General features: G+C 56.7%; 3 protein-coding genes across 6 annotated transcripts; 1 reads left to right on the top strand and 2 right to left on the bottom strand.

The window, feature by feature from the left end:
* The first annotated feature begins 3,486 nt into the window (after positions 1 to 3,486).
* On the top strand, positions 3,487 to 7,746 carry THTPA (thiamine triphosphatase). 2 transcript variants are annotated; one of them, XM_057722984.1, is made up of 3 exons: positions 3,487 to 3,789; positions 4,160 to 4,711; positions 5,835 to 7,746. In XM_057722984.1, exons 2-3 carry the CDS (start codon positions 4,165 to 4,167, stop codon positions 5,978 to 5,980), a joined length of 693 nt encoding a protein of 230 aa, XP_057578967.1. In that variant the 5' UTR covers positions 3,487 to 3,789; positions 4,160 to 4,164; the 3' UTR covers positions 5,981 to 7,746. The 2 variants fall into 2 exon arrangements, with proteins under 2 accessions (XP_057578967.1, XP_057578966.1); XM_057722983.1 differs by lacking the exon at positions 3,487 to 3,789 and having other exon boundaries at positions 3,836 to 4,711.
* Positions 6,678 to 15,522, bottom strand: AP1G2 (adaptor related protein complex 1 subunit gamma 2). 3 transcript variants are annotated; one of them, XM_057722981.1, is made up of 22 exons: positions 15,462 to 15,522; positions 14,821 to 15,025; positions 14,285 to 14,409; positions 14,000 to 14,141; positions 13,777 to 13,873; positions 13,530 to 13,606; positions 13,316 to 13,411; positions 12,702 to 12,782; positions 12,309 to 12,407; positions 12,078 to 12,133; positions 11,793 to 11,906; positions 11,467 to 11,607; positions 11,328 to 11,382; positions 11,125 to 11,247; positions 9,494 to 9,583; positions 9,279 to 9,406; positions 8,911 to 9,015; positions 8,457 to 8,580; positions 8,240 to 8,375; positions 7,387 to 7,550; positions 7,071 to 7,169; positions 6,678 to 6,981 (listed from the first exon to the last, which is right to left on the bottom strand). In XM_057722981.1, exons 2-22 carry the CDS (start codon positions 15,022 to 15,024, stop codon positions 6,880 to 6,882), a joined length of 2,358 nt encoding a protein of 785 aa, XP_057578964.1. In that variant the 5' UTR covers position 15,025; positions 15,462 to 15,522; the 3' UTR covers positions 6,678 to 6,879. The 3 variants fall into 3 exon arrangements, 2 of the variants coding, with proteins under 2 accessions (XP_057578964.1, XP_057578965.1); XR_009051422.1 differs by lacking the exons at positions 6,678 to 6,981; positions 7,071 to 7,169; positions 7,387 to 7,550 and having other exon boundaries at positions 8,243 to 8,375; positions 8,457 to 8,620; XM_057722982.1 differs by lacking the exons at positions 13,530 to 13,606; positions 14,000 to 14,141; positions 14,285 to 14,409; positions 14,821 to 15,025; positions 15,462 to 15,522 and having other exon boundaries at positions 13,777 to 13,839.
* A 297-nt stretch (positions 15,523 to 15,819) lies between these two features.
* Positions 15,820 to 23,573, bottom strand: JPH4 (junctophilin 4). The gene is made up of 5 exons (XM_057723484.1): positions 23,195 to 23,573; positions 21,666 to 22,437; positions 19,283 to 19,401; positions 18,397 to 18,929; positions 15,820 to 17,455 (listed from the first exon to the last, which is right to left on the bottom strand). The coding sequence occupies exons 1-5, from the start codon at positions 23,571 to 23,573 to the stop codon at positions 17,372 to 17,374; spliced, it is 1,887 nt and encodes a 628-aa protein (XP_057579467.1). The 3' UTR covers positions 15,820 to 17,371.
* Positions 23,574 to 24,743: the final 1,170 nt, after the last annotated feature.

Here is a 24,743-nt window from a genome sequence, read left to right as displayed (position 1 = left end):
ACGCGTGGTCGAGTGCTCAATGATAGGGCTATTCAGAGAAAGGGACAGACAAGAGCTGATGGAGAGTTGGGTGGGGGGGGGATCAGGAGAGACACACTTCACCTTACATAGGAGCAGTGGCCTCCCCTCACCTACTACTCGCACCTTTCAAAAAAACCCCAAAACCAAAACAACCCCCCACCCCAAACCAACAAACAACTCAACTTCAGGCAAAACCTAAGACCGAAGATTAAGGGTAACCACGTCCCCTGCCACCCTCCCACCCCACAGCACGCTTGCCCATTAATCAGCTCGCCTGCTAGCCGCCGTTCCTCCCCCATCCTGCGGCCGGCGGGAGGCCGCCGAGACCCAGGCCCCTTCAGACTGACAGCTCCGAGCCCCCGCACTCAGCCGGCCTCCCCTTCCCTCCGGGACCCCAGCTCCCCGCACAGCTCGGCGCGGCCCGTCTAGGTTCTCTTTACCCTCCGTCTGTCCGGCTGGTTCCTGGTCCAGCTTCGATGCCTTTCCCTTCCCCGTCTCTACCTCCAACCCGGCATCTCTCTCTTCGCCCCATTCCCGCTCGCAGGCCCTCTCCTTCCCTCTCACACCCCTGTCCCTCCTTCTCCTCAGGCTCTCGGTCTGTCCGTCTGTCCGTCCGGGTCCCCACCCCCCCCAGTCCCTTCCCGTCCCTCTCCGTGCCCTCCAGCGGCAGTCTCCGAGCACCTCCTCTCCCCTCCGTCTCTAGCTTCCAAAGAGCAAGGAAGGGAAGAAGAGAGAGGGAGAGGAGAAAAAAAACCAACCCAGCAGCATCGGAAATCGATGCACTTACACCTCAGCTGGAAGCAGGGACGGGAGTCGAACCGCGGCCGCCGAGCAGCGCGAGGCGGGGAGGGGAGGGGGTGGCTCTTGGAAAGGACTTCTCCGATGTGTTGATTCCTTTTTTCCCCTCCTCCTCCCTCCCTCCAGCGCTCACTCCGGGGCGTCGGGGACGGAGATGGAAAAAATAAATAAATAAATAAATTCACGGCGGTGAGGGAAGTGAAGGAAAATAATCAATGCTATTTGGCTGCGGCTGAAGTGTTTTCCCGGCTTCGTGAGGGGGTTTCCATTGATTCACCCTGGGCACTCGCTCGCTCCCTGCCTCCTCCTCCTCCTCCTCCTCGCCCTCCTCCTCCTCCTCCTCCTCCTTCTCGCCCTCACTCCTCCGCCTCATTCACTGGCTGGAGCCGAGGCGTCCCACACAATGGAATAATCAATACCCAGGCGCCCGGGGCAGCCCCACTGAGCAGGTGCAGCGGCCCGCCCGCCGCCGAGTATGCCGGGAGTTGTAGTCCGTCCGCCCTCGCCCCCGCCCACCGGCCCTAGATCCTGGTGTCCGCCTACCTCGCTGGACTGTGGGCGGGACCCGAGGCCCCAGGAAAGGTGGACAGCGGTCCCGGCCACCTGTTTGGCTGTGGCGCCAAGTCCAAGCCGGTGCCTGCAAAGAGGGCAGGCTCCTTTAAATACTTTCCCGTCTTCTCCTCCTCTCCCTTCTGCCTACAGAAATCCTACATGTGTTTTGTTATTTTGTTTTAAGTCAGCTTTAGACCAAGCCCTGGCTTCTACCAGCTTCCCAAAGCCACCCGAGGCCTATCTATCTTTTTTTCACTCCCTTCTTTATTAGTTCTCTTCCCTTCCAGTTGGGCACTAGAACCTTGTCTTCCACAGCAATTACTCTGAGTCCCTGGGAGCTGATGTCTCCTCCACACGGTCACGCAGTCCCCAGAGTTGGGTGGGGGGAGGGTAGGTTCTGCCTCAGTTTATCAGCTCTCATAAACTCTCCTATATTCTAGTAACAATAACTGCTAACTAAAATTTATTGAGTGCATAGGGACAGTTCCAAGCTTTTGCGCATATATTAACTTATTTAATCCTCACAACTAGTCTTATTTTACAGTTGAGGAGACCGGGGCACAAACAAGTTAAATAGCTGGCCCAAGGTCACACAGCCAATAAGTGACCCTGCCAGGATTGAATTCCTGATAGTCTGACTCCAGAGCCCACGCTAGCTGCTAGGGCCTACTTAAAGAAAAAAAATTCTGGAGTTCACAGGAAAAAAGGAAGGAGAAAGAAACTAACATTTTGAATGTCTATGATGTGACAGTTTGTCATTGAATCCTCACACTTAACTGTGAGGCAGTCCACATATTACCAAAGAGAAAGAGGTTCAGGGAGGTGGAGTAGCTTGCCCAATGCCAAACACCAATAAAGTAAAGATGGGACTCAACTCCCGGTCTGTCTAGCTTTGGAGTCTCTTCCCTTCTCCTTAAACTGCTGCCTCTGCCCTACTGGATTGGACCTTATAACTCGGGGAAGAGATTGTCTTCTTTCTCTGGGCAACAAAACTGAAAAGCAAAGCACAGATGAAAAGCAGGCCAGAGAAAGGAGTTAGGGGCTGGGGTCCCTGCCCTCTCTGCATGTTGGTGCCTGTCATAGGGTGGGGAGGGTGCACTCAAGACATCCCAAGTTCAAGATGCCATGTCTGTAAACCAGTGTCCTCTCCACAGTACCTCCCATCGGTCACATGTTTCCAGAAACATATGGGGAGAGGACAGGTGTTGAGAACCTACCACCTCTCACCCATGACAGGAGGGAGCCCAGGAGTTGACAAGAGCCACTGTTCCTCAGCAAGCTACCTTACCCAAATAATCAGACATACAGTTGATGCCTCCAGGTAATCACAGTCCTGGGAGGGAGTAAGGAGAAGAAACCTTCTCTATTTTGTCTCCCGAAGCAGTCAAATGGCCATTCTCGTGTCTTCGTATATTTTAAATGAACATAAGTATTTTTCCTATTCCTGACAAAGCCTGCTCAGGGGCCACTGGAAACAGTGACAAACTCCTCAGTCTGGCACTCAGAACCTTTTCCAACCTGCTCCTCAACTGTATTTCTAGCTTCATCTCTTTCCTCTTACACACTGGCCACATGCTCTCCAGCTTCTGGACCTTTGCTCATGCTGTTCCTGTCACCATCTGGGTCTCCAGCTGTTGAAATCCCGTCATGTCTTCAGTTTTCATCCAAAATATCACTTCCTCTTCTTACAGAAAGTCTCCCATCCACCCTTATCCTGAACATTCATGGGAATGTATTAACTCCCCTTTAAAACTCGAGAGTCCAGAGTAGCTAGACCGGTCTTAGTTATCTTTTTCTTTCCCCCAGCTCATTGCCGCTGGCCTGCATTTAGTTGGCCACCATAATAGTCAATAAAATATTTGCTGGACAGCGTCTGAGTGAGTGGTTTGTATTCCGCGTCCATATGCCAAAGGAGTGAGGGGGTTGGAGACAGGACTGGGGCCTCAGCTCCTTTTCCACCCACCTCTCTCAACTTTAGGTAGAGTCCTAATCGCAGCTTTCCTGTCACCATAGCGACGGGTGGGGCAAGAAAGCAAAGTCTCCCTTTGGAACTACATCTCCCATCATGCACCCAGGCGCCAGGGTGCCGGCTCACCCTGCGGCCTGAGACCCGGGTCGCCCCCGGGGAGCCGGGAGGGGTCTAGGATGAGGAGCAGAGCGCAGGGCGACGGCCTTGCTCTCGGCCCACCGCGGAGGTAGCGGCCCGCCCATAACCTAGCAGGCTTCTCGGACTCCGAGCTGCCCTCGGCATCGCCACATCGGGCCTAATATGGCCGCTCGTGCCCGGACCTCCCGGGTGCACAGAGAACCTGGCCGAGGGCCGGGGCCGGGGCCGGCTCCCGGCATTCCTCGCGGGCGTGGCGCGGGCTCCCTTCCCCCTTGTCCACGTCCGGGGAGAGGGAGACCTGGGGCTTTGAGGTGAGACCCGAGGCTCCGCGGGCCGTTGCTGTGGGGGGATCGGGTGGGGTCATCCCGGGCAGTGAGTCGCTGTCCCCCCCGGGTAGCAGGGTATTGAGCGGGCGCGTTGAAAGCACACCCGCTACACAGCCTGTTTTCTAGAGAGCCCTTTGGATTGAGGACATATTCAGCGGTGGGAGGGACCTAACTGGAGACCTGTCCCTGCTGTTGAGCCTTAAAACATCAGAGACAGACGGGGCCATCCATCCCAGAGGCAGGGAGGGAGGGCCCCCAACAGAGAGCCCTGTGGCAGTGTATGAGCCTGCTAAGCTCTTCCGGGGGGAGGGGTTTTTGGGAGCTCAGCCAATGTTTGTGGATCGACTGATTGCAGGTAGCATGGCCCAGGGCCCGATTGAAGTGGAGCGAAAGTTCGTTCCGGGCCCTGTCACAGAGGAGCGGCTGCAGGAGTTGGGGGGTACCCTGGAGCACCGAGTCACCTTCCGAGACAGCTACTATGACACTCCTGAGCTGAGCCTCATGCGGGCTGACTACTGGCTCCGACAGCGAGAGGGCAGTGGATGGGAGCTCAAGTGTCCCGGAGCAACAAGTGTCTCAGGACCCCACACTGAGTACATGGAGCTCACAGCTGAGCCTGCAATTGTGGCCCAGCTCTGTGAGGTGCTGGGGGCTGAGGGCCCGGGGCCTGGAGGCGTGGCTGCTGTGCTGCACCCGCTGGGGCTGCAGGAAGTAGCTAGTTTTGTAACTAAGCGTAGTGCCTGGAAACTGGTGCTGTCCGGAGGTGATGAAGAGGAGACGCCGCTCAGGGTGGACCTGGATACAGCTGACTTTGGCTACGCTGTGGGTGAGGTGGAGGCCCTGGTGCACGAGGAGGCTGAAGTTCCAGCTGCCCTAGAGAAGATCCACAGCCTCAGCAGCATGCTTGGTGAGGGAAACAAGCCCTTTCTGTGCTTCTCTTCTTCCTCTTCTGGATATGCCCAGGGGGCCAGTTAGTGGGGAGGGTCTTGAGGCTATTTCTGTTAAGGGGAATTATTTTAGCAATTTTCTGGAGGACCCAGTTTGCTTAGGGCTCTATCAAATCTGGTTTCCTCTTTTGCAGTAGCTGTCTAACCTGGACTGAATCCTCCCATGTGTCTCTAATCCATCCCAGTCATTGCCTTATGTTGTTTTCACACCTCCAGCCACTCCAAGTGTCCTTCAGTTCCATCTGTCAGTTCTCGTCTTCAGTCTTTCCATCTATCCTTCCTTTCCCCAACTCCTGTCCTCACATTTTTACTAGACCACCCTCATTTAATTTGTCCTGTTGGCTTGAGTAGAAGGCAAGAATGTTGTGTTTATGTGACAGAGAGTGGAGCAAATGTTAGCAGATTAGTTTTTCTGTTCCCAGGCTTAGCTGGCTTGTACACAGTTCATCCGCACGAGTATAGGGTTGTGCGTGCCATGGAGCCTCGCAACCCTGGAATGCTGTTCTTGCCTCCTCGGCAAGCCCACACCGAGTTCCCTGCTATCTGCCCAGCAAGCTGCCAGGCACTAACAATCAGACACTGGCTTATTGTGACTCCACACCACACACAGGCTACAATTCTCCGTGAATCCCACCCCATGGCTGTAGTTGCTTCTCTTCTTTCTATGTCCCTTGGTCTCTCTCTGTGTGCATCTCTGCATGTGCTTCATTACCAAGCTAATGAGCTTTGGCTTGTCTGGATAGGATTTAATCTTGATTGGGGGGCAGAAGCAGTAATTGAAATGAGTCGCTCTTGAGGCACCCTCTGTCTTCATGGTGCCTGAGTGCCCTTCACCACTTCTCCTTGCTGGAGGAGAGGCTCATGCTTGGCTTCCAAGGCCCACTCCTGCCTCAAGTGGCCCTCTTAGGCCCCGCTTCCCTAGGCCAATCAGGAAGTGAGCTGGTGGGTTAGAGAAGCTGGTTGGACGGCTTTCAGAATCCCAGTGCTGCCTTGGAAACAACTTTGGGGTCCAGCTGTGTGGGCAGGGAGAGTCAAAGCATTTGCGGCTGTCTGGTTCTCTCCTCATTCTCCTCTTGCCTGCAGGTGTGCTGGCACAGGAGACGGCACCTGCCAAGCTGATCGTGTACCTACAGCGCTTCCGGCCTCAGGACTATCAGCGCCTGCTAGAAGTGTACGGCTCCCAAAAGAAGCCTCAGGGGACTGAAGATCCGGACGTGACACTGGGCTAGGCTGTCACTTGCCCGATGGGGAAGAGAGCACTGGGTCTAACGAGGTTCGGTCCTGGGCTCACTGTGCCTCTTTCTCTCTGGCTTCCTTTCCCACAGTGACTCCTCTCTCTCCAGCTCCGCCTGTTCCTTCACCCTGCCCTCAGCTATCCTTCCTGGAGCCCTCCCTGGCTGCCTCCTCTCCCTCATCCGTCAGATGCAATCTGTGGGCCGCCCCTCTCCCCTGGCCGCTAAGCAGCCTCCATTGATTTCCGCTCGTGTTTATAGGATTTCCACTTAGCTGTGATCAGTAGTTAAGCACAGGAAAATCCCTTGCCACCCCCCCCCCCCTTGGTCGATGCCATTGATTCTGCCAGCGGCTCCTAAACTGCCTTCCAGCTGAGTTAGAGATGAGGCGAGGCAGCAGGGATTTCCCTGCCCTGGGGTATGGGGAAGAGCAGCAGGTTGGGGAAATGGGTGGGAATCCCTGTTAGAAATCTAGAAATTCTGGTTTGATGTTGCCCCGGTGCCCTGCTCTGGCCCAGAGGGTAGCGTGCTTCCTGTGGAAGTTTAGGGGCACATTTGCTCCCCAACCTGGAGAGGGGCAGAAAGAAAACCTTCCTTTGTTGAAACCAGTTCCAGAGGCTTAGGGTAAGATACCTACCTCCTGTGTAAGAAGGCTCTTCCTTGGCTGTTATTCACATACGTTTTCTATCTCAAATATGGCGTTCCCCCCCCAGGCTTTATTGGGCTTTCATTATTTGTGGGGGTGGGGGGCAGCCCCCCCCCCCCCACCGTTTCTGCAGTGGCAGGCACAGGACCAGAGTGCCACCTGCTGGTCGCCCTCAGATATGGGCTCCAAGTAGCTGGGGCCCCTGGGTCTGGGGACACAGGAGGATTTCAGGCTGTGAGTGGAGCCTGAGTTACTGCCACGTCTCCACAGGCAAGTGGTTCACCTCAAAGATTTCCTGCACCGACTGGCCGAAGTGGTGGTAGGTGAGGCGCAGCTTCAGCCGCAAGGGGGCCTGGGAATAGGAGAGCAGAGACCAGGGTAAGACCAAGGGAAGCACCTCCCTTCCCTGGGTCTTAGCTTCGAGGGGCTCCTGGAGCTCACCTTGTTAGGATTGAGGATTCTGAGGAGCTGGGTCATCGGAAGGCCACCCTGAGCTGGAACTGTGTCCCCACTGGGGGCCTGTAGCTGCAGCTGGAAACTCTGAACACAGGAGGTTGGACATAGCACACGGTAAGGCAGCTGGCTGGGCTCAGGCAACCCCTCCACACCCAATAGTTTTAAACCGTTTTCCCAGACCTCCCCAAGTGCCTGTCTCTGCACTCCCTTCTCTTATCCTCTCCCCCACCCACCTCCTCTACTTAGTGGCCTTTTCTCCTAGAGTTCCCAGGCCACCTCTGAATCGTGGCCTTCTACAAACCTTGGGCACAGCGGCCTGGCAGATGAAGTGGGTGACATCACCCCCTGAGGTGTTGGTGGCGGTGACAGTGATTAACAGCAAAGTAGGGGTTTCAGGGGGTCGAACGAAAGAAAGAGTCAGCTGTAGTCCTTCGCGCTCAAACACTTGGAGATTTGGAATGGGAGCTACAGGAGGGCGAGAGGAGTGGCTCAGTGTATGGGCTGAAGACAAGAATGCATTCACTGGATAGAAATTAAATGAGCACCCACTGGGTGCAGGGCACTGCTCGAGATGCCAGGGCCAGGATGGATAATCTGAGGTCCCCAGTGGCGCTTACAGCCTAGCTGCGGGAGAGAAACAATAAACAAGAAAGATCATCACGGACTGTAACTGGTGCACTGAAGGAAATAAACTATGCCAGGATAACTGGGGCAACTCACTTAAATAAGAGAGGTAGGGGAAGGCATCTGAGATCTTAGCTGAGGCCTGAAGATTGAGAATGAGCCAGTTATTTTGATGTGCTGGGGAAAGAACATTCCACATGAAAAGAATGTCAATTCCAAGGGCTTGAGGTGAGAGGGCCTGAGGAGCTGAGAGGGGGCCAGTGGAGCAGGTAGTGGGAAAGCATGTGAGGTGGGCGGGGCGGGGGGGAGCAGGGCCCACAGGCCAGGGTAGGAAGTCTGGAACAAAGGGAAGACGTTGGAGGGCATCCAGGAGGGGACTGGCATGATCTGATGAACCCTTTCACTAAGATGGGGATGTGATGGGGCACGCAGCAAAGAAGAGGGTATCTGAACTTCAGTCCTTGGCTAAGAAGGGGGAAGCAGCCTATTTCCCCACCCCTTTATGACATCTCCCCTCCGCTGAGGCTTACCAGGGGGTGAGGGAGCACAGGGAAGATCGAGGAGGTGTATCAAAGTGCCTCCTGGGGTGGGCTCCAGAGGGGGAGGGTGCTGGGCATCCCCAGACGGGCCAGCCAGGAGATCTAACAGATCCAAGAGCTTGGAGGCCTGGGGGAAAGGGCAGAAGGGTAAGGGCTAGGTATGCAAGCTGGACCATACTCTTCCCCCTGGGGCTCCCGGCCTCCTCACCTGGGGCTCTGTGGGGACAGGGGCTGCTTCTGAAAGCTGGATTGCTTCTTTGCTTTCTTTTGCGTCCCCATCAACCTTAGGGCCACCTCGCTCCATAAGAGGCATCTTTTCCAGGATGGCAGCCCTGAGAGGATGGAATGCAGGTGTATCCCTCGGGGTGGACCCTGGGCATTTCACAAGAGGCATGTGGGAGGAGGGGTAAGAACACGGAAAGCCTTGGGCACGTGGTGGGTCACAAGTGCCCCTCTGATTTCCTAAGATGGCATAGTCTCGCTGGCTTTCAGATGAACAAGGACAGTGGGAAGCCCACTTAGCTTCAATGGACTGTGGGTAGGAGGCTCTGACTGTGGATGAGGAAGGACGCAGGTGAGGATGAGACCCCTGCACCCAGACAGGGACACTGCGGAGCAGGCCGGGGGTTGGGTCCCACACTGCGGCAGAGTGGCATGCGCACCTCATGTGGTCGTACTTCCGGAAGAGGGCATTATACTCCACCGCCCGCTGCTGCAGCTCCACGTCCGAGCAGCTCCCATAGATGGACACCACCTGGCGGATGCGGCTGGGCCGCAGGGTGGTGCGTGAATGGGAATGGCGGTCTGCCGTGCCCTTCACCTCCAGGATGTGGCAGGGAAGGAAGAGACCCCAAAGACCAGGGAGGTACCCATAATACTTGGCTCAAAAGGATGAACCTAAGGACGGAGGAGTGGGGTTGGGGTGTGGGCCTGGAGAGAAAATCAGAAGTGGGAGGGCACAGTGAAGGGACATCTCTCACTGGAGGCACCAAGAAGAGGCTCTGTGGGAGAGGCTGGGACCCACTCTTACTTGTTGTCCCCACGGAGTCGGGTGCTCAGCTTCATGAGGGCAGTGAGGGCATATCCTCGGGTGGCCGGCAGGGACATATGGGACTGCAGCACCCTTTCCAGCAGTGCCAACACTTCCTCTTCCTCCACCTTCCGGGGGGACACGGAGTGACCCTGGGGCCAGCCCTGCCTCCCCTGACATGTCCCTCCTCAGTGTACCCCCAACGCAGGACCCACCTGCAGGGGCTCAGTCTCCTCACAGCTCCCCTCCAGCAGGAGGTCCCCGTATTCTCCGATGCACCAGGCTGCTACCTGCACCAGTGGTTGCTGCGTGGGATAAGAAACACCATGGGCCAGCGTCTGGGTCCTCTCCTCACTTCAAGAACCTGTGACATCCCTTTAGACAGTGCAGAGATGATGGAGTTTGGAGGGATGGGGAAAGGGAAGGGCCTCCATCAGGGAGCAGTTATGAGCACATTTGTTAATTTGGTCCCGGCTCTGTCCCGGCTCCTGGGCTACCTCTGCCCTCTGGTGGCCAAGTTTCAGAATTACATGGCCTAGGACAGACCTAGAGATTATCATACTAAGCAAGCCAGACATAGGAAGACAAACATATGGTACCATTTGTATGTGGAATCTAAAAAGCAATACAAGTGAACCTATATACAAAACAGAAACACAGGGACTTCCCAGGTGGTGCAGTGGTTAAGAATCCACCTGCCAGTGCAGGGGACACGGGTTCGATCCCTGCCCTAGGAAGATACCACATGCCACGGAGAAGCTAAGCCCGTGCACCACAACTATTGAGCCTGTGCTCTGGAGCCCGTGAGCCACAACTACTGAAGCCCATGTGCCTAGAGCCCGTGCTCCGCAACAGGAGAGGCCACCACAATGAGGAGCCCATGCACCACAATGAAGAGTAGCCCCCACTCGCCGCAACTAGAGAAAGCCCGTGTGCAGCAATGAAGACCCAACACAGCCAATAAAAATAAATAAATAAAAAGTTTAAAAAAACAAAACAAAAACAAAAAACAAAACAGAAACAGACTCACAGACAGAGAAAATAAGCTTATGGTTACCAAAGCGGAAGGGGGAGTGGTAGGATACATTAGGAGTATGAGATTAATAAACTATTATATATAAAATAAATAAGCAAGGGTTTACTGTACAGCACAGGGAACTATATTCAATAACTTGTAATAACCTATAATGGAAAATAATCTTAAAATATATATGTATAGCTGAATCACTTTGTTGTACACCTGAAACTAACACAATATTGTAAATCAACTATATTTCAGTTTAAAAAAAATACTCTAGAATAAAATTCAGACAGTAATGCCAACAAAACACAACAAAACAAAAAAAATCCTACGTGGCCTAACCACAAGGGGTGCAGCGAGGTTGGAGAAGTGAGGTGGGGGGGTTCTCCCCTGAGGAAGAGGTGGGTGGTTTCTGCCTAACCTACTGAAGTAATATGGAAAGAGGGCTATAGATACGGGTTGGCATCTGTGAATTCACTCAGCATTCAAGGTAATAATAAAACCCAATACAGGCAGAAAGAGTTTCTGTCTATCTCATTAGATCAAGACAGCTCTGAGAGGCAGGCAGGGTAGAATGTTGTATAGACCTAGCATGAAGAAAGGTAAACGAGTCATCTGTGGTTGCACAGACAGTAAGTATCAGAGCCAGGACAGATGCCCAGGTGTTCTAACTATAAACAGGGCTCTGTCTTGGAATGTCTCCTCTGCTAAGTAGAGAGCTGTGACCCTGAGGGAAAAACAGTTGGGAATCAGCTGTACGAAGCAGGTGGCCCAGCAAGGGCTGGGAGGAATGGGCGGCCCCGAGCTTGGTGGTGGAACCAGTACCTGGGAGATGTCCTCAGCCAGGGCGCTGTAGAGGCGGCGCACAGAGTAGGCGTGGAGCTCCTGGGCGCCCCCAATCAGCTGGGTCAGGTTGGCCACCGCGTCATCACGCACATGGGTGCCTGCCTGGAGGGGCGAACGTGGCTGAGTCAGCATGGTGAACCTTGCCCGCTCCCGCCCAGGTCTCAGCCCAGCCCCTGCCTCACCGTCGTCAGCACATGTAGGATGGTGTCTACGTGCCACCTCTTGGTTGGGGCAAACCTAGGGGACATATGGCTCTTCAGTCCTGGTGCTGACCGTGCCTGGATTCCACTCTCTCTACCTCCCGGGCACCCGTCCCCTCACCTCTCTGCTGCCAGCAGGATACCCGAGGCACAGTCGGCCCGTAGATCAGGGGGACAGGACTCCAGAAAGCCCTGCAGCTCCTGTGTCATGGCTCGTACGTTGGAGCTGTTTACCAGAGCCAGGCTCAGTTCCAGGGCCCGCCTGGCAGGAGAGACGTGTGTTTATACAAGGTAGCCACGGTCACCTCATGACATGCCTCAGGTCCCCCCTTCCCCAGGCATCTGTCTCCTCAGTCCCCTTTGTTCAGCTGCTCTGAGCTGGCCTGGGTCTTGGCCACCAGGCACTGGGCCCTCTGCTCTGCCCTCTTGTTCCTCTCTCCTGCTCACCGGCTGAGAGAGGCATCAGGTTCCCGCAGACATTCTACCACGGTGGGCCGGTGCCGCTGCACAGCACTGTGATCGGACTGCACCAGCCTCAGCAAGGACGTCAGTGCTACGTACCTGGCCAGAGCAGGAAAGGCCCTATCGTGCCATGGCCATCAGCCCTCTCCCCAGCCCGTCCTGCCCTGGGTGTAGGAATAAGAGGTTGGTGAATCCAGAGACTCTGGAAGAAGGAGGGCAGAGGACCAAGGGTTCAGTGGCACAGCCCAGCCAGACACCTGGGCCTATTACCTAATGTTCCTGTCACTGTTGAGCAGAAAGCGGCCGAGAATGTTGACAGCGAGAACCTATGGGAGGCAGAGGTTGGGGACAGCCAGGGAAGGAGCAACTTGCTCATTCAGGAGTGGGGACTGCATGGCACGGGGTGACCAGGGTGGGGAGGAGAAACCAGTTAACAGGACCTGTCTGCCTGGCTGGGGCTGGTGGGGGGGGTCCCAGGGGGAGGGGCACATGGGAGAGTACCCGCAGGCCCGCTGCAGAGCGGATGTCCATGATGGTGAGCACCGTCTCAAACAGGACCGCGTTGCCCGCGTTTCGGCTGGTGTCTGTGTTCGTGGCTACCTGCATGGATGGGAGAGAAGATGCATCTCTAAGGGGCTCTGTCCCCTCCTCAGGCCTCTGAAAGGTCTCCACCGTGTCATCCCTCAAACAGCTAACAAAGTTCCCTGAGCCCCTGCTATGTGTCAGGGGCTACCGCACTGAGACAGGCTGTGTCCCTGTTCCCAGGGAGATCATGGCCCAGAGGGAAATGGAGATGTGATCATACGGTCACTGCATGGTGAGCTGTCATGTGAGGGATGCCCAGGGCCAGTGGGATCACAGGGCAACACACTCAACCAGTGTCCCCGCCCCTACCTGGGCCAGCAAGTCATTCATGGTCTCACTGCTCTCCTCGTGGTTCCGGCCCAGAATCCGAAGCAGACGAAGTATCTGGACCTGAAAATGGGTTAAAGGTTGGGGGCTGGTTCTTAGTGTAAGGAGAAAAATCCAACAATGAGGAGGGCGTTGTGAGGGGTCTGGCTGGTTCCCTAGAACCTCCCTGGCCCTCCTCCACACCTCCACTGGTCCCTTGGGCCCTGGGAGGGGTTCAGAGGTGTGTGAAGCCAGGAGATTTGGGGACAGGCTTTTTTTTTTTTTTTGGCACACGGGCTTAGTTGCTCCGCGGCATATGGGATCTTCCTGGAGCTGGGATTGAACCCGTGACCTCTGCATTGGCGGGCGGATTCTTAACCACTGAGCCACCTAGGAAGCCCCAAGGGGACAGGCTTTTTTTAAAAAAATTGTTACCAAACTGGATTTTCTGGACTTCAGGCATCCCCCTCCCCACACTGGTCCTGGGAGAACCTGGTGCCTGCCACCTTCCCGCCCAAGATACTGACTGAGCCAAAGTGTTCTCTAGGAGGTGGCCACTGGCCAAGGGCTTACTAAGCTTTTTGTTCCAGAGATATAGCAGGGAAGGGTCAGCCCACCTGCAGGAAGGGGTCACTGACTCCAGATATGCTGTGTTCTGTGGAGTATCCCGTCGTCACCAGAGTCCGGAGGATGCGCACCAGCTGGGGCACCATCTGGAGGGAGGGCATGGCCCGATCTGGGCATTCTTCCCAATCCTCTCAACCTTCAGCTCCATTCCAACCCTACTGCCCTTTTCTTCCTGGCCCGGGGCCCGCCCCTTCGCCAGCCCACCTTTCGAAAGTGCTTGAGGGCTGCAGGGCTTCGTTCGCAGAGCTCCGTGATCAGCGTGATGGTGCCCAGCAGGATGCCTGGGTCAGGGTGGGGGAAGTGAGCGGTGGGCTGGGGCACAGGGGAGTCTACTGCGCGTGGGGGTCTGTGCGCACGTGCTACCCTTCTAGGAGCTGCTGTTCCCATCCCGTGTCTCCCTTCTGTCCACAGCCAGAGCTGAGGCAGGGGACGAGGAGCCCCATGGTCTTACTGTGGTGGCGTTCGTGAAGCAGCTGGGCACAGGGTGGGAGGAAGATGTCGGAGAGCTCAGGGACCTTCCGGATCATGTGCACTGCAGTCAGAACAGCCTGCAGACGTCAGGGGTCTCAGAGGGGGCGGGGGGTCTGCCAGGATGAACCCCCTCCCCCCACCTCTACCACATGGCAGATGGGACAGTCTCTGGAGGAGCAAGTGCCTAGAGCCTGCCAACTCACCTTCTTGCGCACATAGGGGCTGGGCCGCAGGAGCAGTTTCTCCACCTCAGTGGCCAAGTCTCGGCACATCTCAGCAGAGCCCATGGCACTCAGAGTGCACAGGGCCAGGCCTTGTACAGCCTGAATCCCTTGGCTCAGGTCACTGCATAGTTTTGGGAGGACAGTCAGTCAAGCCTCCGAAAAATCCAGTCCTTCCCAGTCCCTACAGCTGGCGACCCCCTGGGATTTCCCGGTTCCCCACTCTCCCATCTCCCTGATTCCAAGCGCTTCCCAGAACCCTCTTACTTCTTGATGCTGTTGGTAATGAGGAGGTGGGCATCCTGCCTCTCATCCAGTAGAAGCATGGCCCCCAGGTAGCCCACCCTCTTGTCTGTGAACCTGGGGGAGGCGATCAGTTTCAGGCACTCCATCTACAGGGAAGGGGGCAGATCAGGAAGGGGCAGGGGTGAAACCGGCAGCACTAACGTCCCTTTTTCATCTTCCTCCTTTACACCAGATTAACATGTGGGGGCAGGATATCCCATGACCCTCCCTCCACAAGAAGACAGGTTTAGGAGATTCAGTGAGTGAGTAGTTTCAAGGAAACAGGAGGATGGGAGGAGAGGAGGAGGTGCCCTGAATGGTGCTGGCCAGAGAATGAAGGGTTCAGTCCAGCTTATGACCAGTTGGGTTGTTGTGGGGAAGGTCTGCGAAGCATGCTGCGAGGGCTCAGGAACTTTGTCGAATAAAGAAATCGGGGCACAAACAGGTGAGGGGGTCTGAGACGGTGCGCCACCAGCTTCTCTCATCAAGTCTAGCAGGGAAGCGTCCTTGCTCAGTACCTGTCCAAAGTGGGCGGGGTAGCCTAACATGTGGACGTAGAGCAGTTTGGCCAGCTGGCGGTGCCTGTGCAGAGGGTCCCCATCGCGGAAGGAGGCCCGAATGTGGGCGCACTCCTTTTGAATCACCTCCCGCTCCTGGGCCTGGGTCTTGGCCTCACGAATCTCCTGGATTAGATCCTGAAGCTTCAGCGAGGACGCCACCATCCTGAGGGGCAAAGCCCGGGAAAGAAGGCTTGAAGCCTCTTGCTGGAAACGTCTGGCCTTCCTGCACAGGACGGCCCTGTACCAAGATCCTAAGGGCCTGGGTCCCACCCCTACCCTAAAACTGAACCCTCTCTCCACGTGGGTCCTCAAGTCCCTCGGCCTCCTCACCGCCGGAGGAGACCTCCACTACGCATGCGTCCACGCCCCATTCCACGCCCGTTGCTACGGAGCATGCGCTGGAACCCCGCCTATTTCTCACCACCCCCCCCCCCCCCCCCCCCCCCCGCTTCCTCGTCTCCACCTGGATTTTCATCCCTAGCTCAGCAATGCCCTTCCCTGTAGAGCCCAGCGCTGCTTCTTCCACGGGAACCGCCGTTCACTTCTCAGGAGGCCTCAGCTTCCCCACTCCAGGACGCGAGTCCTGACGCCAGCCTCACCTGGCTTCTCAGTCTCAACTCCGCTCCTCTCCCCCCAGCGCTTCCTGGTACTAGCCCCGGCGGGGGTTGGGGCTTGGTCTGGTCCTTCCCTCTCCCCGCCTCCATCACGGGACCCCGCCCCTTCTGGGCCGCCCTGCAGTGCGGTCTTGAATTCTGACCTCTGGCCTTTCTGGTTTGGAGTCAAGGGGAAGGAGCTCTTTACTACTTAGGGGCGGCGAGAGTATAACAGGCCAGCGGGTCCCCAAGAGGGCTGCTTCACCTGGAGAGCTTCTGAGAGCTTGGTTTGAAGCCATCACATCCAAAGGAGAGGACAATTTCCCCCCCCTTTTTTTGAACTTTTTTATTAATATATTTTTTTTTTTGGTTAAATTTCTTTGTATTTTTTTTTTCCTGCAAGACTTGGTGTTGGCGGCACTGTTGTAGTTTAACTTCAATCCCAAATTCCATGAAATAGAAATCAGAAGTAAAGGTTGAGAGGGGAGGAAGGAGGGAGGCAGGCCAAGGAGTAAACAGAGTTTGACTAGAAAAAAAGAGTTATGTGTGGTGGGCATTCCCAGGCAAGGCCATTCCTTGAGGGAGGGGGTTGGCAGGCAGCTTGCCTCTGCCTCATGCAGGGGAGGGAGGAAAGATCCTCTGGGGACCTGACAGTCCCCTCTTCCTAGGGCTTCCTGCCCATAGGGGAAAAGCTAGTACCAGGGATTGCCACAACCTCAAACAGGGCTCTCCACCCACTTCTCACCCCAGGTTGACTCTCACCTCTGCTCTGCCTGGAAAGTGTGTGAGAGATTGGCTTCCTTTGATCCCCTCCTTCTGTTGCTTTCCCATTTCACAAGAGTCTGGTATTATGGGGAAAGGGATGTAACCCACTTAGAGACTATGAAACAGTTTCTGCTGCCCTGTGAGTTCCTGTCATCCTGTCTGGTTCATTCTCCAGAACTGCCTCCCCCAGCCACTCCTGCCAGAGTTGGCGAGTGGGGTCCCTGCTCAGGTGCCTCTAACCCTCTGTAGTAGAAATGTCTTCAGGTCCCTTAGAAATTTAATCAAAGGCCACACGTGAGTCCAGACCAACCAAATAAACACTTAGGGAGAGAGAGAAAGGTGGGAGAGGTCAGTGGGTGGGCTTGGCCACACTGAACATTTTCTTTTCTTTACACATTGCTCTTGACATGGCATGCCACCCTAGAGGGTTGGATGAGGGGCTGGCTGTTGAGGAAAGAAAGAGGGAGAAGATGTTGGTAAGCCATTCTGCTTTTCATTCCCCTCATCTCCTTCAGGGATGGATGGAGTTCTGCAAGAACCTAGCTCCGTGCTTGGAGGTGAGATAGGATCCTCCAAGGTCAGAGATGGAGGCTGCACCCCCGCCCCCCAGCTTTATCACTAGGCCTCAGAGGGACACCAGGTCCCTTGGGTCAGGGAGTCACAGCAGCATGGCTAGTGTCTTGCCCAGTATACAGTCTTCTGCAGTATAGAGTACACCCCTTCTCCATTTGCTTCTTCCTTTCCACTCAGCCTCTGGGAGACTCCAAACCCCCACCCTCATCCAAGTTCAGGTCTAAAGTAAAGGCAGGGAGGGTGTGGGCAATGGTCTGACTTAGAATTGTGTGTCTCAGAGAAGAGAGCGACTCTGAGCGAGAAAAGCCCTTCATATGTAAACAATCTAGAGAGAGAGAGAAGGGGTGGGTGGGGAAAGGAGTGAGGAGGACAGAGACAGAGCCAGAAGGAATGAGAAAATCTGAAAGGCGAGAGGGAAAGAAAAAGCAAGAGATAAAACCAGAGGGGGACAGAAAAGAAAGGGAAAGAAGTGAAAGAAAGATAGAAGAAAAAACAACCAGGAGGAAGAAAAGAGAAAAAGGCAGGTCAGAGGAGTTAAGAGGCAGCAACCAAAGCCAGAACTAGGCCAGGCAGGAGCCTCAGGTGAGGAGCTGGGAGAACAGGAATGCCAGGCTGAGGTCCAGGAGGGCCACGGCTCCCACCACCAGCGGGTTGGCAGCTCCCTAGAGAGATGGAAGGAAATGCAGTCTCAGTGCCTGATGACCATGTCCAGCGATGGGTCCCACCTTCCTGCCCTTGTTGAGGTGGCAAAGCAGCAGGATGCCAGGCACCTCTCCTCAGAGGCCGGAGCAGGGAAATCTCCAACCTTGCAAAACACCTCTCTGCTCCCAGGCAGGGCCCCACCTTTCCTCTGGCTCCCTCAAGTCAGCCCATCCTCCTTCCTCCCTCCACTCCCCACCCAGCAGCACGTGGCCCAGGCAGAAGGTGCCTGGCCTTAGTAGCAGACGTTGGCAGCAGCCGCCTTTACTGCAGTGAAGCAGAGAGGGGATGAAGGGGTGAGGATGTGGTTGCTAGGAAACAGGAGAAGGCCTGGAGTCCAATCAGAGTTGAGGGTTCTGGGGAGACTCCACCCCTCCCAGTTTTCTGCCTTCTTCCCTATTTCCTTTCTTCCCAAGAGAGGGAGGGAGAGTCGGGGTAGGGAGGGAACAAGCTTTTCCTTTTTTATTTCTGGGCACCAAAGAGGGAAAGTGTGGAGGTGGGGGTGGGGGTGGAGTAGGAAACTGGGAGCTGGAAATGATGTGAAAGGAGAGCAGGGAAAGATATTCTGGCTCTATTGTTAATTACTCATTTGTAACCTTGGTGAGTTACTGTAAGTGGTCTGGGCCTCAGTTCCCCCATGTGTCAAATGAAGGAGTTGGACGTAAAGGTCTCTAAGGTTCCTTCCAGCTTGCAAACGCTCTATTTTTTTTTTTGAGGTGGGATATAGTCCAAGACCGGGCAGGCAAAAAGGAAGCTGAGGGCAAATCAAAGCCCCTCAGGGGATCAGAGAGAGGTCTGGAAAGGATGAGAGGCCAGGCTTTGAAGAGAAGAGGGCCCAGGAAGGGTGAGAGACTGAAGGCACAAGGTGGGCGGGGTCTCTCACCGGCGGGGCGGGGTCTCTCACCGGCGGGGCGGGCCTCTCAGTCGCAGCAGTCTCCTCAGCCTCTTCCGCCAGGCTCCCGGCGTCAGGACCCCTTGAGGACAGACCCCTCAGGACTGGCAAGGCTGTGGACTCCAGCTCCAAGCCCCCTGGGGTCCTCCGCTGGGGCGAGGGCTCTTCATCCTCCCCCTCCTCCTCTCGAAGACTTCCAGAGCTGTCGCTGCAGCCTCCGAGGAGTGGGGAGCCGTCTCTGGGCTCTGGCCCCTGCAGCCCAGCCTCGTCCTCTGCCTCATAGCCAGCTAGTTCTTCTGCCTGCTCACCTGGGCCCCCCCACTCCTCAGGCCAAGCTTTGGGGCTGCAGAAGGGACCTCGGTCCCCTCCAGAAGGCAGTGGGCTCCGGCAGGCAGGGGCTCGCCAGGGTTGGCGGGAGGAGGCAGGACTGCTGGGCAGTTCAGGGGAGCCCTCCGAGGGGGTCAGTCCATTCTCGTACACTCCAGGGCTGTCCTCATCCAAGGGCTCTGTGTCGGAACCTTCTGAGTCCTGCCTGGGTCTGCGGCCTGGGGCAGGGATAGCTAAGAATCAGAGGGGCTGAACTGGCCTTGGGCTGCAAAAGCTACAGCTTTATCCCCCTGCCTGGGCACCTCCCAGGACTCTGGTACCCCCAGGTTTACAGCCTCTCATTGCCAGACCCCAACCCCCTAGTCCTTATTACCCTACTTTATAAATTCCTACTTTGCTCCTCAAACAACTGGGCCTGGTCCCCACCCTCTGTCCCCTCAGACCCTCAGACCCTGGCTTTTCCTGTCCCCAGTCCCCTGCAGGGATGCCCTTCCCCTTTCTCCATGTCCATGCCCCTCCAGCTCCCCAGGAAGCCATTTCCCTGGCCCGCCCCAGGCTGCCCATGCCTCACCTGGGGCCTCCAACATGGGCTGTAGGTCTTGGGCTATCAGTTTGGCCATTCGAGCCGCCTCTGCAGCCTTCTCAGCGACACTGCTGGCTGCCACTGCCTTTAAGAGGGCGTCTGCTGCCCTGTCGGGTTCCAGGGACTGGGTCTTAACAGACCTACTCCAGTCCCTCGGCCCACATCCCCACCATGTCACATTCTCCCAGATCTGAGCTTGCCCCTGGACTCCTCACCCTTGCTCACACTCTGCTGGCTTCTCCCCTTCCCTGGCCTGGCGGGGCGGCAGGCCTTTGGTTTCCTCTCCTAGGTCTGGGCTGGGCTTGTTGTTATCACACCCTCCTGCTCCTCTTGCACCCCTCCACCATTCCACCCAGTAGTAACACTTCCCTTCCTCTAGCTGCAGGGACAAGGCCCTCCTCTGTTATTCCATTCCTGTCCTGCTCCCTCCCAGTGACAAATGAGGCCTCACTCTCTTAGCACATCTCTCTGTAGCCGCAACTGCGTGGTGCTCACAAGCTATGCCTCTTTGCTGTGTTGGTACCTCCTGCGGTTATGAGAATTTTACATCTCGTTTTCTTCAGCCAAGGTCAAGGACCTTTAGAACCTGCTTGGAGGGATCTCAGATAACCCTGCTCTTCTGTCTTGGGGCTTTCAGGATTTATACACCTAGCCCTGTTCTGATACTGAGCTGGTTTCAGAGTTTAAGGCGGGGGGTGAGGATCACAGTTTTGGGTTGCACTGAGTCCTATTGGTGGCCAAGAAACGGCAACATTAACAAGGGCCTGTGTTTTTGACTTTGGAGGGTATGGTTGATCAAATCCTAGCCAGTAGACACAGTCTGTGCTCAGGCATCAGGCCAGGCTCAGGCTACCTGGCAGAGGCACCTGCTGCTGAGGCTCTGCTGTTTCCATGGCAACCAGCAGCCAATCAGGTTTTCCAGGCCTGTTGCTGGGGAGACCAACCAGCCTCCTCCCACTGCCTGATCTTTCTGGCTACTGAGATCAGTTTTTCCTGCACATGCCCACTCCCCATCCAGCCTAAACTGCTCCCCGGTGCTCTGCCCTCCCCCTTCCCTGGCTTATGGCCCTGGACTCTAACCACCCAGATACTCGGATATATCTACAGATAGACATTCTCTGGTTCAGGGATTTACTCTGGATATGATCTGTACACACACACACACACACACACACACACACCTTGTCACCCATTTTACAAACTCACTGAAGCATATCTGGATATATATTCACTTTTCATCCTCTGAAACATTCTCAAATTCAAACAAGATCCTTCAACTGTGCCCTCCCCTTTAAAGAAAAACCAATATCTAAAAATTCCTATGTGCAAATTGTATAAATCAGGGGCTGATGAACTCCTTACAAATAGATTTTTGGCTTTCTTTGGTCACAAGCCGTATGCAGCTATTAAGCACTTAAAATGTGGCTAGTTCAAACTGAATGATGTGTTCCAAGTACAAAATACATATTAAATTTCAAAGACTTGGGAAAAAGGTGGGGGGGGGGTGTAAAATCTCTTCTTAATTATTTCATATTGATTTTAGGTTGAAATGATAATATTTTGGATATATTGGTTTAAATAAAAATATATTATTTAAATTCATTTTATCTGTTTCTTCATTTTTTTTCATATGACTACTAGAAGATTCAAAATTATGTATTAGGCTTACATTACATTCCTACTGGACTGCACTGCTGTAGATAATGAGGTTCCTGATGCATGAAATGTAATCTGATTTACAGAAAGAAAATTTCATTTACAGGCAAGTCTCCTCCCCTCCAACCTTTATCCATTGGGTTAATTGAGGCAGAGGAGACAAAGCTGAGAGGGACTATCTTTGCAGGTGCATAGATCAGCTGTACACACTAGACCTTCCCAAGGCCTAAGGCTGAAATGATAACAGACTGGGGCTGGCTTGGATGTGGTTAGGAATGTACACTCCCTGTCTCTCAGCTGGGGGCTGCGACTCCCAGCAGCACAGTCCTGGAGGCTGGATCAGCTAAAGAAGAGGAAGACTAGGGACATGTTTGAGTTCCAAGCGGCTTCCTGGGCCGGCACAAAGCAGTGCTCATTGCTACTCCCACACACAGCAATGACACACATCCCCACTAAAGACACTGAGACACACTTACAGTCTAACAGGGCTTCCCTCAAATACCCAGCCACCCACAGTTACACCCACGTACACCTGCAGCCTCAGATATAAACACCTCAAATACCCAGGGCTACAAATGCCTGGCCCTAGGCCTGCTCTTCCCCACCAAGCCCTAGGCCTTGGGTCTTGGTCCTCCTTTAGGCACCGCCCCCTTCCCTATCCCCAGAGTACCTTCTTCCCCTTCACCCCGCTACGGCCTCTGCACCGGGTGCCCACCTGGCAGCGGCGATCTCCTGGCGCTGGCGGGCAGCGCTCACGGCTCGACGGGCGCCCTCGACAGCCCTGTCCACCTTCTCCTTGACTTTGCCCCGCCGAAGGGCCAGAGGAAGGAGGCTGCGCACGCGCCCCCCGTGCACCAGCCGGTTGCGCTTGTACTTGCCCTCCTCGCGGGAGCCGTCGGGGCGGGTGGTGCGCCCGTAGCCGTGCCGCCGGTTGCCCAGCCACTCGCCCTCGTAGCGCAGCCCGTTGGAGCGCTGGCTCACGCCGTAGCCGCTGCGCCGGTCGGCGCGCCATTCGCCTGCATACACCTCAGTGGCCGAGCCCTCGATGAGGGCGGGCGGCGCCGGGGCCGGGGGCCCGCTGGCGTCGGAGCCCGGGGGTCCCGTGCTGCCCACCTCGCTGCTCACCTCGCTGCGCAGGGAGCCCCGCTTGCTGCCCAAGGAGCTCCGGCGCCCGCCAGCCCGCAGCCCGCTGAGCAGCAGCGAGCGGCGGAAGAAGCCGCCGGCCGCGGGGGTGCGCTTTCTGGAGGACGCACCGTCAGCGTCCCCAGGCCCGGCCAGCACGAAGCCTCCCCGGGAGCCGGAGGCCGGGCTGCCTCCTTCGTCGCCGGGCAGGGGCAAGGGCGGGGGTGGTGTCGGGGGGTCGCTGTGGCCCGAGTCCAGGGAGGTGCGGCGGGGCGAGCGCAGCAGCGCCGCCTGATGGTAGGGCACGCTCTGGCGCACCCCGTAGCCGTGGCGCTTCCCGGCCTGCCACTGGCCCTGGTAGGTGCCTGCGGGGCGCGGGGTAGGAGCGGGAAAAAAGAGTCAGGACTTGCCGCTTCTTGCACCCCCCAGCCCCATGCGCCCTTGGAAGCCTAAGAGGCGGGTGGGAGGGGCGGGAGCAGCCGGCGTGGAGGTCGGGGAAGGGCACTAGGAACTGGGCACAGGCCAGGTTGGGTCGGAAGGTGTGGAAGAGCAGAGTGAAGACCAGCAGGGAGCAGGAGATCCGTGGATTAGGGCCGCGCAGGTAGACGGGGCAAGGCGGAGGGACACAGACAGGCTGGGGTGTGTGAAGGGCGGACAGTCCAGAGGGTGTGAGGGACAGGTTGCCGGCGGTGTACAGATGGCACATGACAAGCAAAGAAAACTGTCAGGGGCGAGCTGACTGAGGACGTGTGAGGGGACAGGCAGAACAGAGGTGTTAGGGACAGGCGGGTGGAGAGGAGAGGTATGTGGGACAGGCAGACAGGGGGTGTGTGAGGGTCAGGTAGATGCGGGGTGTGAGGCTCAGGCCGGCAGGGAGGGGGTGAGGGCAGTCAGATTCGGGAGAGGGAAAAAGCAGGCAGGGAACAGGCACATGAGGAAGGCGTGTGTGATGATGGGAGGAGCGGGCAGAAAGATGGGCGCAGGGGCGCACATCAGTGGGGAAGCATGTAGGATGACAGCCGGGCACAGGGGGCGTGTGGCTGGAGGAAGCATACGCGGCGCAGGCCAGCGGGGAGGGGCACGCGGACGAGCAGACAGACAGCAGTGGGCAGGGCCCCGCACCTCCGTCGGAGTAGGTCTCGGTGCCGTAGCCGTCCTGGAAGCCGTCCTTCCAGAGCCCGGCGTAGCGCAGGCCGGACACGCTCTCCCACACACCGCTGCGCCCCTTCAGCCCGCCCAGCCACTCGCCACGGTACGTCCAGCGGCTCTTGCGCTCCACGCCCAGCCCTTCGCGCTTGCCCTGCTGCCAGTGGCCCTGGTAGCTGTGTCCGCCGGGCCCCGTGAAGACGCCCAGTGACTCGAAGCCGTGCGCCCAGCAGCCGCTGTACTCGCCCTGGGCGCCGGGCCCCGTGCACACGCCGTAGCCATGTGCCCGCCCCGCCTCCCAGCCCCCCACGTAGCAGCCCCCGTCGTCAAAGTCGAACTTGCCCCCGGGGGACATGCATGTAGTTGGCGCGGCCTCAGCCCCCCGGTGGCTCAGCGCATCCTGGGGCTGGAGAAGCCGGCTGGGGGCCTGGGAGACGGGCGAGGCCTGGGGGCGGGGGCAGTTAGACCGGGGCCGGGCGGGGGGGGCCCAGCGCGGGCTGGCAGGGCCGGACCCTCATCCTGAGTGGCTGCGGAGAAAGGGGGGGGGGGGAAGTGGCGAGCGAGGCCCCTCCTCCTTGCCCGCCGCTCCCTGGCCCAGTGGCTTCGGGGCAGCAGCACCGCCCCCAACCCCCCACCCTTCGGCAGCATCTTACAGCAGGTCCTAAGCCTTGGAGGCACGCGCTCCCCCACCCCTCCGTTCTTGTAGAGGGCCCCTCCCAGGGCTTGGGGTCCTAATCGCAAGCGGGAGTCCCACTTGTCCAACCTGCACCCCCAAAGTATCGAGTGTGGATGGCAGTTGCGGGGGAGGGAGGGTGTCCTGAGAGGGGGCTGGGCAGAATCGTAAGCCACCCGCTTCCCTGGCTGAGGTCAGGGCCCCTCTGCCTTGGCTTTCCTGGCAAGGGTGTGGGGGTGGGTTGTAAACATAGCGGGGAGATCCGAGCAAGGTGGGCAGAGGGTTTGGTGGGGGAAAGGATGGGGATGGGGGAGGCTCTGCAGGGGACAGGCGAGGGTGGGGATGGGCAGACAGGCAGAAGGGAGGGGGCAGGTTACTCACCATGTGGGCTGGGGCTCAGGCTGCCTCCCAGGCACAGCTTCCATGGCAGGATACCTCTACTCCCACCTCGCCCAGACAGGACAAGCCCCCTCCCCTACCGGAGAGACTGCTTCAACCCAGAGAGCCAAGGTGCGGGAGCCTGCAGCAAAGAGCCCCCTCTCTCCTCAGCTGGAGAAGCAGGCGGTTGGGAGGGGGGCGAGGTAGTGGCAGGGGTAGGGGGAGATGGGACTAGTGTAGGGAAAAAAAAATTTGCCTTGGATGGAGATAAGGAAGAGGAGCTGGGAGCTGGATGGGAAGAGAGAGGGGGTATCAAGAGGGGGATGTTTTTATTTTCTTCTTCTTATGGTTGGGAGAGGAAAAAAAAAAATCAAAATTCTGATTCCATCCCAGCACAAATCAATGTTTGCTCCATCCCAGCATCACGGGGGAGGCTGGGCCAGGCAGATTTAAAGGGGCAGGGAGAAGAGAGGA

This window comes from Hippopotamus amphibius, chromosome 2 (genome assembly GCF_030028045.1).
Source record: "Hippopotamus amphibius kiboko isolate mHipAmp2 chromosome 2, mHipAmp2.hap2, whole genome shotgun sequence".
NCBI lineage: Eukaryota > Metazoa > Chordata > Mammalia > Artiodactyla > Hippopotamidae > Hippopotamus > Hippopotamus amphibius.
This window is presented reverse-complemented; position numbering and strand designations above follow the sequence as displayed.

What these genes read in the sequence shown, in the direction of transcription:
- THTPA (XM_057722983.1), top strand. Translation starts at nt 4,135, where the DNA reads ATGTTTGTGGATCGACTGATTGCAGGTAGCATGGCCCAGGGCCCGATT. An exon ending in CAGCCTCAGCAGCATGCTTG is followed by an intron (nt 4,712 to 5,834) that starts GTGAGGGAAACA and finishes TCTTGCCTGCAG; the next exon opens with GTGTGCTGGCACAGGAGACG.
- AP1G2 (XM_057722981.1), bottom strand. Translation starts at nt 15,024, where the DNA reads ATGGTGGCGTCCTCGCTGAAGCTTCAGGATCTAATCCAGGAGATTCGT. An exon ending in CTGTCCCCACAGAGCCCCAG is followed by an intron (nt 8,376 to 8,456) that starts GTGAGGAGGCCG and finishes CCTTTCCCCCAG; the next exon opens with GCCTCCAAGCTCTTGGATCT. An exon ending in GCCAGGCCGCTGTGCCCAAG is followed by an intron (nt 7,170 to 7,386) that starts GTTTGTAGAAGG and finishes TCCTGTGTTCAG; the next exon opens with AGTTTCCAGCTGCAGCTACA.
- JPH4 (XM_057723484.1), bottom strand. Translation starts at nt 23,573, where the DNA reads ATGTCCCCCGGGGGCAAGTTCGACTTTGACGACGGGGGCTGCTACGTG. An exon ending in CGAGACCTACTCCGACGGAG is followed by an intron (nt 22,438 to 23,194) that starts GTGCGGGGCCCT and finishes CGCGCCCCGCAG; the next exon opens with GCACCTACCAGGGCCAGTGG. An exon ending in CAGGAGATCGCCGCTGCCAG is followed by an intron (nt 19,402 to 21,665) that starts GTGGGCACCCGG and finishes GGAACCCGACAG; the next exon opens with GGCAGCAGACGCCCTCTTAA.